At 42.2% G+C, this 18,944-nt stretch overlaps 1 protein-coding gene across 1 annotated transcript in view; it reads left to right on the forward strand.

Moving 5' to 3' along the window:
- Positions 1-18,944, forward strand: part of SLC6A11 (solute carrier family 6 member 11) — a 134,002-nt gene that overhangs the window by 97,839 nt on the left and 17,219 nt on the right. Inside the window, exons 7-8 of the mRNA XM_030307407.1 lie at positions 1,878-1,981; positions 7,178-7,302. Coding sequence (XP_030163267.1) covers positions 1,878-1,981; positions 7,178-7,302 — 229 coding nt within the window. The remainder of the gene's footprint in view (positions 1-1,877; positions 1,982-7,177; positions 7,303-18,944) is intronic.

Genomic DNA, 18,944 nt, shown 5'->3' on the forward strand with positions numbered 1-18,944 from the left:
TTTAACATTTGTGTCTGCACTGGACCCTCCCTATCAACATTTAAGCATCCTTGAGTTTCTACCATTAAAAAAAAAAATTCTCCCTCAATTCCCCTTCCACTACCTATCTCCCAACTCCCTTTGGAGGCAAAATTTCTTGAAAAAGCTCTTGTTATATTCACTCTTTCCATTTCCTCTTCCCCATGTCTCAGTCCATTCTGTTATACTGGCACCCCTGCTCTCCACACACACACACACACACACACACACACACACACACACACTTCATGAAAAGGGCTCTCCTTGAGATGCTCATTTAGCTCCAGGACACTCCAGTGAGGGAAAAAATGTATTCATTTCTTAGGTTGAGAAGCAGCCTAAGATTAAGATCTTTAATTTTAATAAGTTTTTGCTGAATGATTAACACACTCCAGCAAATCCAGGGTAGAGTGACCTGTACTGTTGTAATCAAATCCCTGAGAGGAGAAATAAGAGATTTTGCCTGGAGAAGGACGAGATCTAGGATCCAAGGGGCACTGGTGCTTTCTCCAAATCTCTAAAGTGCTACTGCATAGAAGAGGAAGGTGTGGTCTGGATGGCTCCAGAACTAGGAACCTTCAGGAAGGGGGACTTCCTCTCATTTTAAGAAATGTTCTCATGGTCATAACTCTCTAAAGAAGAAAGGGCCACGTCAGGATATAGTGAGTTTCCTGTCACTAGCAGTAATCAAACAGAGACTATTCTAATAGTCAGGAGTACTCAGAAGAGAGTCTTGGGTGGGAGATTATCCCAGAGGACTTCTGAAATTCTGGGATTGGTTAAGTATGTATCTCTAGAGGTGGGTCTCCACAGACTTGCCTCTGCCATTCCCAGCTGTGTGGTCTTGAATAAATTGCTCAACTTCTCTGTTCCTCACTTTCCTCAGCTATAAATAATAGCACTTACCACGTAGGGATGCTGTGAATATTCAAATGCCCTAATGCTCAAAGGGCTCAGCCCCGGTGCCCAGCACATAACAAGTGCTCAGTAAATGTAGCTAGTATTTGTATTTAGTGCAAAGCCTTGTTCTCTAGATGGCACCCTATTCTCAACCATCAGCATTATCGGCTGCATTTGGCTTTTAGCTCTGGATTTTCCTTGGAGCTGGGCTCACAGAGAGCCTGGGGAAACATGTTAGAAAAGCCATTGTAACTCCTGGTGTGCGTCTCATGCTGTCAACAGCAGTTTTTGGCAGAGAGGAGCCTGGAAACTAAGAAAGTAGTTTCCATTAAGTACCACAGAGGAAGCCTAAAATGCATCTGTTTTGAAAGGTGAAAGATACAGGTGGGCCTCCCCCTTCTCCTACCCCTTCCCTGCCACCTCTTATGCTCAGATCAGCTATGCAAATATTTTCTCATGGGCAGAATCCTGTGACAGTTTTCTCATGGTAATCTTAATCACAAAGATAAGAAGTCACTCAATTTGGCTTAAATATGACTTGCCTTATGAGCTGGGTCCCAGGAGCTTCCATTCCGTATCACACAAATCCTCTTGACAATCCTAAGAGGGAAGTTCATTCCCCACTTCGCGGATGAGGAGACTAAGCCTCAGAGAGGTTAAGTAGCTTTTCCAAGGTCACACAAGCTGGAGCAGGGACCTAAACATCCAAATTCTTGCTGTTCAGCGAACTGTTACCCATAACCTCTGGAAGATTCTGGAATTAATTAAGGACATGTATATTTAATGAAGCAGTCCCCAATAACAGAACTTCTAAAACACGTTCCTGAGAAGTTTAGGAAGTTCGTTTATTTCTCCGTCTAGACTTTTTGGATGATAAGGTGTGGGTGGGGGATTTCAGAGAACAGGGCCATCACTCATCTGACTTCTCTTTATGCTGACCTCTTTGTGCCTTCCTGCAGGTCTGGGTAGATGCTGGGACACAGATCTTTTTCTCCTATGCCATCTGCCTGGGTTGCCTGACTGCTCTGGGAAGTTATAACAATTATAACAACAACTGCTACAGGTGAGCATTTTGTGGCCCTGCCAAACCCCAAACCTCCACCAGACCCCAAGAGCTCCACACTGTCAGGCTAGGTCACATTCGTCTTCCCACCTTGCAGGGCCAGGACAAGACAGGCAGTCTGTTTCTCGTCCTCTCCCTGCCCCAGGATCAAAGAGCGGGCCACTTGAGGAGCTAGGAAAATAACGAATGTGATCAGAGTGTGTTGCAGACTGAATGTGAATCCACCCCAGGAGTCTTATTCAGGCCCCCATCCCACCCTGTGTGGCAAAGATTTATCCCAGGGCAGGTAAGTGACTTGCCCAAGGTCACATCTCTAGTAAGCGGCAAAACTGGGACTTTAACTCAGGTCTTCTGACAGTGAGGGCTTTGTTCTTCTGCCTTCTGTTCAGAACCCTGCTTCTTGCCCCTTCTCACTTGATTTTAGGGTCCTCTCCTATCCCATCTGGAATGACTAGTGCCCCATCTTACCCCTCGGCCTCCCTGCCTGGCCTCCTGCATGTGCCCACACCCAGAACTGGGAAGGGAATTGCCCAGGTTGGGAGGTGAGCCTGAGACTGTCTGACCCTGGCTGCCTGGCTTCTCATGCCTGCAGCCTGATTTCTACTGTGAGGCTGAGACCCACTGAGGGCCAGGAACCCACTCAAGGTCACCAAGTAGTGCATGGCAGAAGGGAAATTGGCACTCTGGATTCTAGCCAGTGGTCTGTTTGCTGAGATCTCTGTACCCCTGAATTCAACTCCTGGTCATAGTAGGTGGCTCTTCAGGAGACTTGTATTTAATAACCACGCAATTTGGTTGCTATGTGGCTCAAGGGAGATCGTGCATTTGAAAGAACTTTTGGCATGATAAAAGTCCCTCCCATGTTATCCCCATCTTTGAGATGGGGAAAGAGAGGCTCACGGAAGTGACCCCCCTCAGCTGTACACAGTAGAGCCTGGACTCTGCCTGAGGTCTCCCATTTTTCCATCCCAGGGCCCTGCCACATCTCTCTGAAAGCTAGCTTTGTGATTGCTTTATTAACCCATTCGTTAAAACCATGTGCATTGCGTGTCTGCTGAGTGCAAGACACCAGCATTGGTACCTTAGGAGATAACACACAGGAATGGCACAGCCTCGGTCTACAGATTTTGTAAGTTGGGGAAACAGAGGCACTGAGGAAGTGAAAGTGGCCAGGTCCAGCATGCTGTAAGGAAAAGCCATTGTGGAATCCAGTATGCCATTAGGCAGCAAGTTCTGTTGTTCCTGGGGGCCCTTGGGCAGAGAGGTATTGGGTATGGCTGGGCAGAAGGATGCTGGAGAGGCAGAAGACCATGCCAGGTTGTCCATATGATCCTTTCTACCTTCCAGGCGTTCGTGGGGAGGTGGGTGTTGGGGGTGAGAGGCAAAGCACTCTGTCAGCCACAATGCAAAACAGTAACCACGGACAGGAAGAGAAAGGCATGGGGCAGGGAGAACAGCATGGCAGTCCTCTGGTCGGGGTTGAGTGTGAGCCACTTGGGATGTTGAAGAATGCTGTCTGCACACAGCTGTCACCACACCAGCGTGACTGCTGACTTAAACCAGCCTTCTGTGCAGGACACTGCAGAAATCACTTGGCCACTGCCTGGCTGTCAGCTCCATGAGGACACAAGCTAGTTCTTGTTGGCCACCATCCCTTGAGCCTACTACAGTGCTGCCCAGTGTGTCAGGAAGCAGGGAAGGAGCCATCTGTTACACAGATGAGGAAACTGAGGCCCCCAAATAAGTCACTTGCTCATGTTCATTATTACCAGTGGTGGAACATGGCTTTGAACTCAGGGCTTTCTAGTTCCTGCACCGCTATTCCTCAGCAACAGGGATGGCCAGTTCTTTCCCAACATCTGTAGCTGACAAGGATTTGGCCAAGACTGCCCTGTCTTCGGGCCGTGTCCTACAACCGTCTCCCCCACGGAGCGTGTGGATAAGATATGCTGGCCACCACAGATCTCTTCTGCTGTCCCATCCAAGAGGCAGCAGAAGAAAGAAAATCCCCCAGGGGATGTTGCAACATCTGAAGGCCCATTTTATTTCCATTTCTCTGCGAACAGGTCTTCCCAACTCAGAGGGAGTAAATTAGTACCCTCCCTTCTGACAGCCTAATAGCTTCTGGAGGTCTTCAAAGCCCAGCTCAGTTCCTGCCAACTTTAAAGCGCTTGTTATATAAGCTTTTCACCTAGAAGGTGCCCTGCAGGAAGGAATTAGAGGGATGGGAAATGCAGCAAACCAGGCGGGGAAAATCCTCACTTCAGAACAGGCTGCTAAGCTCCTTCTGCTTAAAAGGTGTGAGTGCTCTGAGGGCCAAGGGGTGGGATGCAGGGCTGGAAGGGACCTCAGGTCTGCTTAGTGCTTCTCTGTCCTTCTGTGGTATGAGGAACTCACTCAAGAGGCCCCTGGGGACAGATGGGGAGTTTGCAATAAGGGATATTTGTTTTTCAACAACCACATGAGTGCCCACAGATAACTGTCCACAAGTCAGGATCTGAAAGTCTTAATTCTTAGGGGGCATTGTTTTTGTGTAGCTCCTGGAAAAAGCATGGGTTTTAGCATCTGAGACAAATGGACACACATCCCAACCTCATCCCAAGATGCCCCTGAGACCTTGAGTAGGTGATTCTCCTCCCTGAGCCTCAAGATTCAGTGACACAATGTTCAAGAAACCATAGCACAGGACTAGGTACATTGCAGATTCAAATTATACAGGAGATTTCCAGAATAGAGAGGATATAGAGAAAGTGCTTTCCTCAGGACACCCTTATTTCCCACTGTTTGATAAGGCAGGGTCAGGAAATAGGCATGAAGAGCAGCTTTACCCCAACCGTAGAGATAAATCTCCCCTTACCTTGACTGAGCTGCATTTCCTTTTAAGAGGAGAGAAATCTGGGATGCCCGGGTGGCTCAGTCAGTTGAGCATCTGACTTCAGCTCAGGTCATGATCTAACGGTTCGGTTCATGGGTTTGAGTCCCACATCAGGCTCTCTGCTGTCAGTGCAGAGCCCACTTGGAATCTTCTGTCTCCCTCTCTCTCTGCCCCTCCTTATCTCTCTGTCTCTCTCTCTGTCTCTCTCTCATAAATAAATAAACAAAAAAACAGGCATTTAAAAAAAAAGAGGAGAGATATCAGGCTTGCAGATAGTCTTCAGGTCTGCCAGCCCAGCCTACATCCACAGTGCCAGAAGAGTTATTTAAAGAGACCTGTAATCAGTCACTGACTGCTACAGTAATGCTGTGTAACAAACATCCCCATGAACTCAGTGGTTTAACATGACAAGCATTTGCTTTTATTACTCTCAAGTCTCCTGGACAACTGGGCAAGCTCTCCCGCAGGCTGTGAATTGGTTGGATTCAGCCCCAGGACCCAGGGCAGGCTCAAGTCTGCTTCATGTGTGTACATCGTGGGGTGCAGACTATGAGGACAGCAGCTCCCCTGGGGCAGTTCCTCTCATGGCAAGTCACAGAAGGCATAAAGGGAAAGTTCAATCACCTAAGTGTTACCTGAAGCCTCTGTTTGTATCACATCTGCTAATATCCTGTGACCAAAGAAAGTCATGTGGCTAAGCCCAAAGTCAGTGGGGAAGCATACTTGAACCCAGGAAGAAGGTAGGGGGAGATGACTACTTGCTGGAAAATTACATAATTTGTCATAAGGCCCAAGAAACCCTGTTCTTAAGCACTTTGTCCCATGGGGAGGTCAGGTCCAGAGAGAAGATTCTGCAGGGGGAAGTAGGGCCCACGTCTCCTGACCCCCAGGGTAATGCCTACTCCAATGTGCCCTTGATTCTCAGAGTCATTGCAAGGCAGCTGGGTGTCACAAGTCACCAACATTAGTGTAGCCCTTGGTTACATTACAAAAGGCAGGCTGTCCGGAGAAGAGGAGGTGAGAGCCCTGCTGTGTTCTTGAGTCGAGCACTCAGTCCTGGATAGGGCATTTGAAGAGGGGCTGGGTCAGCTGGAGTGGATTCCAGATCACAAGCCAGATGAACAACTGGTAAAGGAACTGGGGCAGTTAACTGAGGGAACCGAAAACCCAAAGGGGATATCGGGCCACTATCTTCAGATCTGCCAAAGCTGAAGGAGCTGCAGGCTGTTAGGGAGGGCAGAACTAAAACTCACCAGAGAAGGCTGGTTTTGGTCGAACACACACGAGGAAGTTCTTACTGCTGTAGGCAGCACTAGCTGGACGGCCATGGGAAAGCACCATGGGACGAGGGGACTAGGCCTGCTAGGGTGTGACCAGAGGAAGCCCACCAGCACCACCACAGGGACGCCCCCGGCGCATCATACCCCAGACAAATGGCTGGACAGGCCACTTGGGAGCTCCTCCCTGTAAAATGGGGCATCGCGCGTGTCGTAAGCCTAACTTCCTGGCGCATGCTGGCAGCAGCTGAGATCCAGGGAGGCCGATTCCCTGAGTTGGCCCCGTGAGAATGCAGTGCCTGAGGTAGGAGAGGCCGGGACTTGAGGGTTCTGTTTTCATCTTGACAAAACCCAGTCGTTTGTACTCCGATTTCTCCTGGTTGCAGCTTTATGCTGGTGCTTCTTTGCTGGTAAGCCCCTCCCAAGGGCAAGAGACAGTCACTGCTCCCGTAATCCCTCCATGCGGGATCCAACCTGGGAGGGGCTGCTGCCTCATAGGGACTTCAGTGAGGCCAGTGAGGCTCTGCTCCAGTAAACAGCCTGGCAAGAAGCTTGACCTTTGGGAGGGTGTTTCCTCCTGAAGCTGCTGGGAGCTGCCGGTGTAAAGTCTGTGGATGCTCCCCTGAGAAGGAGCCATTTCTCAGAGGCCTCTCCGGCCCTCCTTGGGCTCCCAGGAAATCACTCCTCTGTCATTTCCCTGGTTTTGTTTCCTTCTGGGGATTTGGAGGAGTGTTGCTTTGTCTCCAACTATCTTCTCACTAGTGCATTTTCTCACTTGCCAGCCTTTCTTCCTTCCCATCCCTCTTCCATGCGACTGGTCCATGACCCACCTTATCTTCTAAAAATGCAGGAGCAGCTGTGTGACCGTGAGCCAGCCACCTAACCTCTCTGAACCACCAGGGCTTCATCAGGCAAATGGGGCTGTCTGTGCCCACCGTGCCCTGCCTGCCCCACAGGATTGGCGGTGGTGCTCACACAGAATGTTCAAGCAGGGCACCTGTTCCGCCCACTCTGACCTCAGCCCCTCTCGCTGCTTCCCCACAGGGACTGCATCATGCTGTGTTGCCTGAACAGTGGCACCAGCTTTGTGGCTGGCTTTGCCATCTTCTCAGTCCTGGGCTTCATGGCATACGAGCAGGGGGTGCCCATTGCCGAGGTGGCAGAGTCAGGTAAGTTCGCCAAAGGCGAGGGAGGCCTCGGGTGATTGAAGGTCATAGCACAAGTGTGATCTGCCTCCTCAGCTCATTCTCCTCCTGGGTTCAGGTCTTAGGAGGTGGCCCGCCATCCATCCTCAAACCAGGATCACGGGAGAAAAACCTTGACACCTCCTCATTTCCATATCCAAGACGTCCTCAGGTTGTATAGCTTCCGCCTCCTCAGTATTGCTCCACTTCATGTACTTTCCCCCAGCTACACTGTCTCCCCACCAGCCCAGACCACCATCACCGCTCACCTGGATGATCGCAGGAACCTTCCACGGGCCTCCTAGCCTCCACTGTTGCCCCTTCTGTTCCATGTGTAGATTGATTTCTTTCAAAATGCAGATCTGAGTATGTCCATCTCTGGTGAAAAGCTCTTCTTTACTTCTCATAGTAGTGGATTCTAAGCATGACCCCAAGGCCCCGTGTTGCCCAGCCTTTGTAGCCTCACCCCCAACATCATCCCCCCCGTGCTCATGCTGCCCCACTGCAGTGATCTGCTTTTGCAACGTCACTTGCTCCCTCCCACCACAGGGTCTTTGCACATACCGTTCTCTCTGCCTAGAGAACCTCTCTCCCTTTCCCTCTTTTAGATATAAAATCACTGAGTGTGACATTCTTAAGTATAGATTGATGTGTTTGTATCAAACACACTACAGGCAGAGTTATTGTTGCTGAGGCGATGACACAAAATGGTGAATTTACATGGTTGTGATTCACAATCTACATGGTGTTTGAATTCTAGGAAAATGTGTGTTAAAAAGTATGAAAATAGTTTGTGTTCTCATGACAAATGGTTAGGTTCTAAACTCAGTTAAGTCTAAATAAGTTTTTCACCTACAAGAATGTGTAGTAGAATAGTTTGTCAAGACCAGCACAGGTTGCTTAGCCTTTCGGGCCTCCATCTACTCAGTGCAAGTCATGCCCCCATTTATTGTGACCACCCCCAAGCACTTGTGGGAGCCACACTGCCTCTGTGGAAAATGTTGGTCCACAGTATCCATATCCTTTTTTATGTGGCACACATAGATCAGGAAGCACCCCTCTAACCCACCAGGAAGCACCCCTCTAACCCACCAAGCTGGGCAAGGTGGTGGATATGGACATCAGAGCAGGAACGTGGTTGCAAAGCTTTGCTCCGTGACCACTCAGGGTCTACCTTCCTCTGGATAATGTATGTCAGAGAGAGAGAGAGAGAGAGAGAGAGAGAGAGAGAGAGAGAGACCGTCCCTGCTGAAATCAGGATGCCAGAGCTAGCCTAGAGGATATTAATCTGACCAAAACTCTCACTCATCAAGTGCTTACTCTGTAAAGAAGCTACCCCTGTTTTACAGATAAGGAAGCTGAGGCTCAGAGAGGTGAAGTCACTCAACCAAGATTACATAAGCTGGAAGGGACAGGGCTGGGATTTAATACAGGCCCTCTGGCTCCAGAGCCCATGCTCTGACCATGCCATCCTACTGCCCACTGTGGGCACCTGACACTTGACCAGACACCCATGCTCCTTCCTGGCATCAAACCACAGACAGCCCTGTAAGGAAAGAGTGTTACCTTCTATATGGGAGCACTGCCCACTCCAAGAATTCATTTCCTCCTCTATAAAATGAATGTCCTAATTTCTGCCTTAGGTGTGCAGTGGGATAAGATATCTGCAGCATTATGTTTTCTCTTTTTATCATTATTTCCATTTTATAGATGGAGTTCAGAGAGGATTCATAGAAAGGAAAAGAGCCAACTAAAAATAAATTTTATTTTTTTTTTTCTAATTTCAAATTGAAAGCATATTCATGTTAGAAAAATGTGGAAATCTTAACAAAGGAAAAACGCTGCACTCCAAATCAGACAACATTTTGGGTTTTTCCTGTCATGGCATTTTCCATGCCTACATATCCATATGTGTGTTGATGGAAATCAGATCAAATTACCCCTGGTATTCAGTAGACTACATTTCCCCCTTCACAATAAAGCATGAGGAACTTTGTGCCTCAGTAAACAGAGATCTCAATCAAGAGTTTTCATGGCTCTGTGGTATTCCACTGGATGGATGGACCATAATGGATTTACTGTGTCTCGTTTGTCAGGCTCTGGGGTGGTTGTATTTCATAGTCTACCTCACGAAATTCTCACAGCACCTCTGCAGGGTAGGCTTTGTCCGGGCTTCCACTCGTGGCTGTGCAGAATAAGCTCTGCACAACTGCAGGGGGCACTGTTCACATAAACAGCACTAGGTTTTACCATGCCCATTGAGATATGGACCCCATACCTCAGAGCCTCAAGTGGTTCACCCAAGGTCACACAGCTCATAGGTGTTACAACCTGGCTCTAGCCTTTTCTGGCTCACCTTCCTGTGTTGCTCCTGGTATCCAGCCGGTAAATCTGCTCTGTGCCCTTGGTTGGGCATATGGGTCAGGCTAAGATTCTCCTTGGGAACATCTGCCATATGGAGAAATTGCAAGTTTTAAGTGAGTGTGTGGCCACCTCACCTTGCTTGGAAGGACCTGGGCTTGCTTTCTGATGAGTGATTTTTGGAAAATACCTAATTAGATGGCAGAATGCTCAATGGGATGTCCCAGAATACCTGGAAACTGAGCCAGAAAGGCAACGTATACTTCTCACAGGACTCAGATTTTGTCATGCTATGATCCCAAGCCCTTACCCACATGTCCCTTGGTCTGTTTCTGTGATACTTTCTGTGAGATACCCTCTCCTGGAGGTTGAGATTTTAGACAGCTTATAATTGGGTCTTGCTTTTTTATTCAGTCTGATTATCTATGTCTTTTAATTAGAGTATCTGTCTCTTTTCATTTCATAATTATTGATGTGGTTAAGTCCTGAATTCTGTTTTGAGACAGAAAATGTCAGAATGATCATCAGAAGTGGAAAGAGTCAGATGTGTGGTGGCAGGATTAAGTAATATGTTGCTAACTCCAAATAGACTTTAATGAGTTATGGGTGCATATTGTTGGCTAACTGCTTAGAAAATAATAATAGGAGGTAGAGCTACAAAGCTTAGATGAAATACAATTGGACATTTCAAAATATTGATCAGCCCAAAAGAAGGCAATAAAAACACAACAGAGTAAACAAAAAAACAAAACCTCCATAATTCAGAAGGGACAAAAGTAAAACAAATATGAAATGGTAAAATTACACCCAACTATATCAATAATTATATTAAGTGCAAATGAGCCAAATACTCCAAGTAAAAGGCAGAGATTATCAGACTGAGTAAAAGAGCAAGACTCAACTATAAGCTTTCGACAAGAGATGCTTTAAATTTAAAGACACAGATAACGTGTAACACAGAGTGAAAAGATAATACCATGTAAACAACAAGCATAAGAAAAGTGGCTTTGCTATGTTAATATTAGAGTAGACTTCAAGTCAAAGAGTATTACTAGAGATAATGGGGAGCACACTTCATAATGTTTATAAAAGGAGCAGTTCATTTATAAGATAGCTAATCCTTAATGTGTTGGTACCTAATGCCAGGGATTTTAAAAACATGAAGCAGTGGTGCCTGGGTGGCTCAGTTGGTTGAGTGTATGACTCTTGATTTTGGCTCAGGTCATGATCTCACAGTTCGTGGGTCTGCACCCTGCATCAGGCTCCATGATGACATGGAGAATCCCTGCCTGGGATTCTCCCTTTCTTTGTGCCCCCCTCCCCATCTCTCAAAATAAATAAATAAACTTTTAAAAATAAAATACATGAAGCAAAAACTGAGAAACTAAAAGTAAAAATAGACAAACTCACAATCATAGTGGGAGATTTTAACACCCCTTGTTCATTAATGTTAAAACAACTATACAAAATATTAATAAAGACATAGGGATCTGAATACTGTCAAACAACTTAGCTTAATTGACATCTATAAAACACTGCAAGGAACAACCGCAAAGTACAGTTCTTTTCAAATGAACATGAAATATTCACCAAGATAGGATATAAATTGGGCCATAAATTAAATCTCAATAGGCTTCAAAAGATTGAAATTACAAGGTATATTCTCTGACTACCACTGAATTAAATTATGAATCCATAATGAAAATATACCTAGAAAATCCTTAAGTATGTGTAAATTAAGCAACATGTTTCTAAATTTCCCATGAGCTGAAGAAGACAGTATTTCAAACTGAATGGTAGTGAAAACATATCAAAACTTGTGGGATACAGTTAAAGTACTTACAGGGAAATTTATAACTTTAAAGCCTAATTAGAAAGAAGGATTTAAAGTAAAAAATTAAAGTTTCTATCTGAAGAAGCTGACAAAAAGAAGTATAAATTAAAACCAAAGTAAGTATAAACAAAGAAATAATAAAGGGAAGACATACCCACAATAAAATTCCAAAGCCAAATTCGGTATTAAACAACAAAATTTATAATCCCCTAGTAAGACTAATCAAGGAAAAAAAATGAGAGAAAACACAAATTACTAATATCAGGAATGAAAGAAGGGGGATGAAGTTCTACAGACATTAAAAATGAGAATAGGAAATATTATGAACAACTTCAAGCTAATATATTTGATAATGTAGATTAAATGGAAAATTCCTTTAAAAATATAATTTACTCAAAGTGACTCAAGAAGAAATAGAAACACTGAATAGCTCTATACTTTTTAGAAGACATTGGATTCATATCAAAAACCTTTCTACCAAGAAAACTTGAAGCCCTGATGGTTTCACTGGTGAAACATGTAAGAAAAAAGTAATATCAATCTTGGTCTTTTAAAAGTTAGAGTATGTTAGACCTCTGAGTATCTGAGGACTATGAGAGCTGTATAGCTACTTGTATCCTAATTTCCTTCCCAAACAAGAAAAAAACAAGAAGGGAAAATATATTTTGTACAAAACCATGCCCCTGCATAACTCAAAGACAGAAAATATTAAAGCTACAGATAACAGTAACAAAAAGAAAAAATACCAATCTCAGTTTATAATCCCTTCTGCTACCACCTGCACCCTCACAGCTGGTAAGGCTTTGTGATGAACAAAAGCAAACTGAGAAAAACTATGGGGGAAACAGAAGACAGGCTGGTGAAGGGACCTAAGAGTGATTTGGAGCAATCCCCAGAAAGATTAAATTCACTGTAAGTCTGAAAAACCTGGAAAAGATCCAGACAGATCCCTGAGCAGGGACAACAGAGAAGGGATTCAATGTGTAATTCAAGGAACAGGGGCCATTTAAAGGAACCAGCACAATTTAAAGGAGACACCACTTGAAACACAGAACTTCTGGGAGAGAAAAAGGCAAAAAGAAAAGGAGAAGCACCCTTTGACGATTATATGGTGAAGGGAAAACCAAAAAAAAAGGAGATAAGATAAAGTCCTGAAAAACCAAAGAGAACCATTAAATCAGGGTGTAGGAAGGGGAGATCACCCTTCCCCACCCTCAAAACAAAAAGCTGCTAGAGTACCTGGACTTTGCCATACTGACAAAAGAGGGCACTATTAAGTTGGGAATATTATAAAATACCCACAAACATAAACATGAGAAAAGTCAAGTCCATACAGAGCTACTGCAGAAAATCAGGAATAGAAACTCCCCACATATCAATGACCATGAAACCAACCATGACATAGAGGAAAATTGTAAGTCAACACTCCAGACAGAATTAAATATATCCAAAGAAGCATCTGAGGATGTGAGAAAAACAAACAAAAACCTTGAACCTGGAATTTTAAAACTACCAGATAGGAGAAGAGGGCACAGGAATGAATGAAGAGAAAGTTAATTGAACTCAGGGGGGAAGAAATGAGAAAAAAGATAAGGCCAAGTTATCTCAGAAATGAAGAATAAATTACAAATGTCCACTGGAGAATGGTCTCAATAAAGGGGCATTTTATTATTTTTTTGTTAAAAATTTTTAAATGTTTATTTATTTTTGAGAGAGAGAGAGAGACAAAGTGTGAGTGGGCGACGGGCAGAGAGGATGGGAGACACAGAATCCGAAGCAGGCTCCAGGCTCCGAGCCACCAGCACAGAACCTGACACGGGGCTCGAACTCACAAACCCGGAGATCATGACCTGAGCTGAAGTCAGATGCTTAACCGACTGAGCTACTCAGGCGAATAAAGGGACATTTTAAAAAGGAAGGAAAACAACCAGATGAATGAAAATGACATAAAGAAGTAAAAACGATCCCACCAAAAACTAGAAATGGAAGACCAGCAGAGAAGAAGATATTCACATTATAGGGTCCCTGAAGAAGAAAAATAAAACAATGGAACAGTGGTAATATTTAAAGCTATAATCCAAGAAGACTCTTCAGAAACAGAAAAAGAGCTCAATCTACACATTGAAATGACTTCTCAGGTACTAATGAAAATTAACCCAGGTTGATCAACTCCAAGACATCATGGTAAAGATATTAGCTTTCAAAGATAAAGATAAAATCCTCAAGGCTTCCAGGCAAAAAAGATTAAATAACTTAAAAGGGCAAAAGACTTAAACTGGTATCATACTTTTCAAAACCAACATACAAAGAAAGGCAACTGTGAAGCAGTATCTTTTTTTTTTTTTTTTTAATTTACAAAAAGAAGTGTGAATCAAGGCTATGGAAAATGTGGAGGTTATAGGAAAACCATATTAAGCAGAACTTTGAGACTTCTACACTCATAAGTCCTTTGGAGGAATCTACTATTGGGTGAGCTTCATCCAACCCAGGAATAACTAGGAAAACTTAGAAAAAAGACTGATGGTAAGCATTCAAAAATATGTAAGTACACATCTAAGACCAAAACGAAGGTAGGGAAGAAGATAGACGAGTAATGTAGAAATATGCTGTGTACTGTTAACAGAGTTGAAATCATCAACCTAAAAGATGGAGAGAGAAGGCAAAAGGAAAACAGAAAAGCTCATTGTTGTGTAGACCATAAATGGTGTCAAATGATATGGGGGGTGGGGTGGGGTGGGGTGGGGGCAGACCTGGAAAGCCAGGCAGTAAAGGTTTAAATAAAATATAAGGGTCTAAGGGCATTTTTAAAAGATGTAATAAGTATAAAGATAACCACTAGAACAAAAACATAAACCTTCCTAAATACCAAAAAACATTTATAAACAAAAGAACAAAGAATACATGACTCCTAGAGAAACATAACAAATATTTAAAAATACACATAACCACCAAGTATTTTGTCAAAATTAAGACTGATCATATCAATAGATGTGAGTGGGCTTAATTCATCCATTAAAAGAAAAAGACTTTCGGGGCACCTGGGTGGCTCAGTCAGTTAGGCGTCTAACTTTGGCTCAGGTCATGCTATCACAGCTTGTGGGTTCAAGCCCCATTTTGGGCTCTGTGCTGACAGCTTAGAGCCTGGAGCCTGCTTTGGATTCTGTGTCTCTCCCTCTTTTTCTGCCCCTCCCTTCTATCTCTCTCTCTCTCTCTCTCTCTCTCTCTCTCTCTCTCTCAAAAAAAAATAAATAAACATTAAAAAAGAAAAGAAAAAGATTTTCAATTTGGCTCACAAAACATGACCTATATATATGCTGTATATAAGAGATACACCTAAAACAAAGTGATTCATAAAAGCTAAAAATAAGGGAATAGACAATGACAGCAATATCAGGGAAAGTAGAATTCAAGCCCCAAAGCACTAAGCATTACAAAGGACATTTTTTAAATGGTAAAAACTATAATTCATAATAAAGATACAGCACACATAAAAATATATGCACCAAATAATACAGCAATAACCTTTATGAAGCAAAACTGCAGGAGGTACAAGGAGACACAGATAGAAATAAACTGATAATAAGAGAAAACTATACTAAAAACACATCGATAAAAGTGAAAGAATGAAAATTAATTACATTAAGAAGAACAACAGCAAAGTGAACTAAAAGAAAGCACAGGAAAGGAAATAATAAAGATAAAAGCAGGAAGGAGTGAAATAATTATAGATAATTACAAACAGTAGATCTAATTAAAATTCTGGGTTTTTAAAAATATACAAGTTACCAAACAGCCAAGAATAAAAGAACTTACCAAGAGTGAAATAAGAAATGATAAAGGGGAAATAACCATTGAAGTGGAAGACATTTATATGGTAAGCAAAATAAGTCAGAGAAAGATAAATATATGATTTCACTCATTGGTGGAATTTAAGAAGCAAAACAGATGAACATAGGGGAAAGGAAGGAAAAATAAGGTAAAAAGAGAGAGGGAGGTAAACCATAAGGGGACTCTTCAATACAGAGAACACATTTGAGTTGCTGGAGGAGAGGTGGGGGGGGGGATGGGCTAAATGGGTGATGGACATTAAGGAGGGCACTTGTTGGGATGAGCCCTATATGTAAGTGATGAATCACTAAATTCTCCTGAAATCATTATTACACTATATGTTAACTAACTTGGATTTAAATAAAATTTAAAAATTAAAAAAAAAATCACAAGAGCCTGCTTTGTAGTCTTCTCAACACATAAATTTGAAAAATTAGATAAAATGAATATTTTCCTGGGAAAAAACAGATTGCCACAATTGACCACATTTGATTTAGAAAACCTAAGCCAATTTCCATAGAAGGAAACAAGTTATTAACTACCCTACCAACAAAACAAAACAAAACAAAAAGCAACACTAGGCCCAGATGGCTTCTCAGATAATGCTATCAAACTTTCAAGTATCCAGGGCACCTGGTTGGCTCAGTTGGTTAAGTGTCCGACTGTTGATTTTGGTTCAGGTCATGATCTCACAGTTCATGAGATCAAGCCCCATGTAAGGCTCTGTGCTGACAGTGCAGGGACTGCTTGGAGTTCTCTCTCTCTCCCTTCCTTTCTTCCCCTCCCCCACTCACACTCCCCCCTCCCTCTCTGTCTCTAAATAAATAAATAAATAAACACAACAACAACAAAAACTTCAAGCACCAGATAATCCCAGTGCTCTATAAATTATTCCAGAGGGAAAGGAAAGGAACATTTATATGAAGCATGAATAACATTGATACCTACACCAAATAGACAATGCAAAGAAACAAAGTATCACTCATGCATAGTGATGTAAAAATAGTAAATACAGTATTAGCAAATCCAAATCCAAACCATTAGAATCCAAAATCACATTAAAAAGGTAATATACCTAAACAATAAAAAAAATGTAAAAAAAATAAATAAAGCGGGGGGCGCCTGGGTGGCTCAGCTGGTTGGGCAGCCGACTACAGCTCAGATCATGATCTTGCAGTTTGTGAGGTCGAGCCCTGCATCGGGCTCTGTCCTAGGAGCTCAGAGCCTGGAGCCTGCTTCCGATTCTGTGGCTCCCTCTCTCTCTGCCCCTTCCCTGCTTGTTCACTCTCTGTCTTTCTTTCTCTCAAAAATAATAATTAAAAAAAATTTAAAAAAAGAAGGTAATCCAAGTAGGATTTGCTCCAGGAATAATGCAAGGTTGGTGTAATGCTAGGAAATCCAGTAATATCATACATCCTATTAATAGCCCAAATGAAATAAATTATAAAATTATCTTCATATATACTAAAAAAGTCTTTGAAAAAATACAATAGTCATTCACAATATAAAAATAATTGAGTAAATGGAAATTTATGAGTATTTTTTAAAGGATAAATGTGTGTGTGTAAGTTTAAAAAGCAAATATCTATAGTATCCTACCCATTGTAGAAGAAAGAAGGAGATGTAAGAAAGTATGTCTGCTCATTTGTGCAAAAGAAATATGGAAAGGATAAACTAAAAAATGAAGAGAATGGTTACCTATAGGGCATGAGTGGACAAGGAATAGAAAGAAGGGTGGAATTAAGTAAAGATGAAAAGGAAAAAATACTTCTTAGTATATTTCTATTCTGATTCTTAGAGAACCACGGTAACAGTAACATTTCACATAGCACCCAAAATAAACGGTTCCTTTTTTTGAGTGGAATTAAAATGGAATACAAACAGTAAAAAATGAACCTAACTGCATTACAAATAAAAAATGTAACCATACTGAAGAGAATGGGAAAGAAAAGACCAAATCTAAGTAAATTTCTGGACACAGTATTTTGACTGGACACTATAAGGCTAAAAACAAAAATCACTGTACTGTTCTCTTGTTAGTACAGGAGTATGGGTTTGCAATTCTGTAACTATTGTATGTGTATGTGGGGACTGAACAAACAAGTCAATAGGGATCATTAGAGACAGAATTTTCACTGAGGAAGAAGTTACACATGAAGAAAATGGAGAAGCTACAGTGATCTGTATTAGAATTGGAGGTATCAGGATGGACTCGTGGGTTTAAAATATATGCAGTTAGATATAGAAACATATGTGTGTGTGTATGTGTAGATAGACGTACATATGTCTCCTAGCTTTGTGTGCTGAGAGGGCCTGCAAGAAATGATATTCCAGTAGCAACGAACATACCCAGAAGCCAGATCTTGATTTCTGAACACCATTTTTCAATTAAAGGAACTCAGGCTTTTTGGAGAAACAGTTGATTCTAGTGCTGGAGCAAGACATGATAAGCTGAAACATTTAGTAGTGCCAGAAAGTAAGGAAGTACTCAGAAAAAGGACAGAGGCATGTCATAAGGACACAGGGAACCAAACTGAAGAAGCTAATAATGATAGTATTGGATTGTAATCTGTAGAATAAACTGAATACCCGGGAGTCCACATTGAAATAAATAAAAATTGAATAAATGTGTGTGAAGGAGCAGTCTTTCTTACAGAAGAATTCTAATTGATAAATGTAGAAGGAATGAAGAAAAGAAACCCACTAGGCAAACCTCAAAGGAGTTATTGTTGCAAGCAAGATCTACCAATGGATACTAAAATCAGTGGGTAAAAGTTTTACTTGAAACAGGATAGTTTCATAATCTCAAAGTATCCTCACCAAGATATTTATCAGTTATAAAGGGAAACACAGTAACTTTACACTGGAGAAAACTGGCATTCACCAACCTAACCAAGTAATCAGTGTAAACATTACCAGTACTAAAGTTTACAGATATCATGTGCCCCTTTAACCTGATGCACTGAGAAGGACACAGCATCACTTCTGTGATGTTCTTGCCAAAAAAAAAAAAAAAATGCATAACCTTAAAAAAAATTGTGTAACCTCTGTTTAATAATGAGAAAACATCAGACAAACCCATACAGAGGAACATTCCACAAAAGAATAACCAGTACTCGTTGAAATGTCAAGGTCATGAAAGAGAAGATTGGGAAACTATTGCAAATTTGGAGGAGAGTAAAGAAATACAATCATGAAGTATGGTGTGGAATCCTGAATTGGATACTAGAATAGGAAAAAAGGACATAAGGAGAAAAACTGGTAGATAAAAAAAAAAAAAAAAAAAAAAAAAGGTCTGTGGTTAGTGCACAAATGTTAATTTCCTCGCCATTAAATATTGAATGCTTGCCCCTAAAATCAGAAATAAAGCAAGGCTGTATGCTGTTTCTTCTTTTATGCCATATGGTACTAGAATTTCTAGACAGTGCAATAAAGCAAGAAAAATAAATAAAAATAATTAAGATTGGAAAGGAAGGATCAAAATTGTATTTACTTATAAACAGCATGATTGACCACATAGAAAATTGTAAGAAAGCCACACACAAAAATTAATAAGTGAACTTAGTATTGCCATGGGATAAAAGGACAATAAACAAAAACCTAT

Source organism: Lynx canadensis, chromosome A2 (assembly GCF_007474595.2).
Source record: "Lynx canadensis isolate LIC74 chromosome A2, mLynCan4.pri.v2, whole genome shotgun sequence".
Classification (NCBI taxonomy): Eukaryota; Metazoa; Chordata; class Mammalia; order Carnivora; family Felidae; genus Lynx; species Lynx canadensis.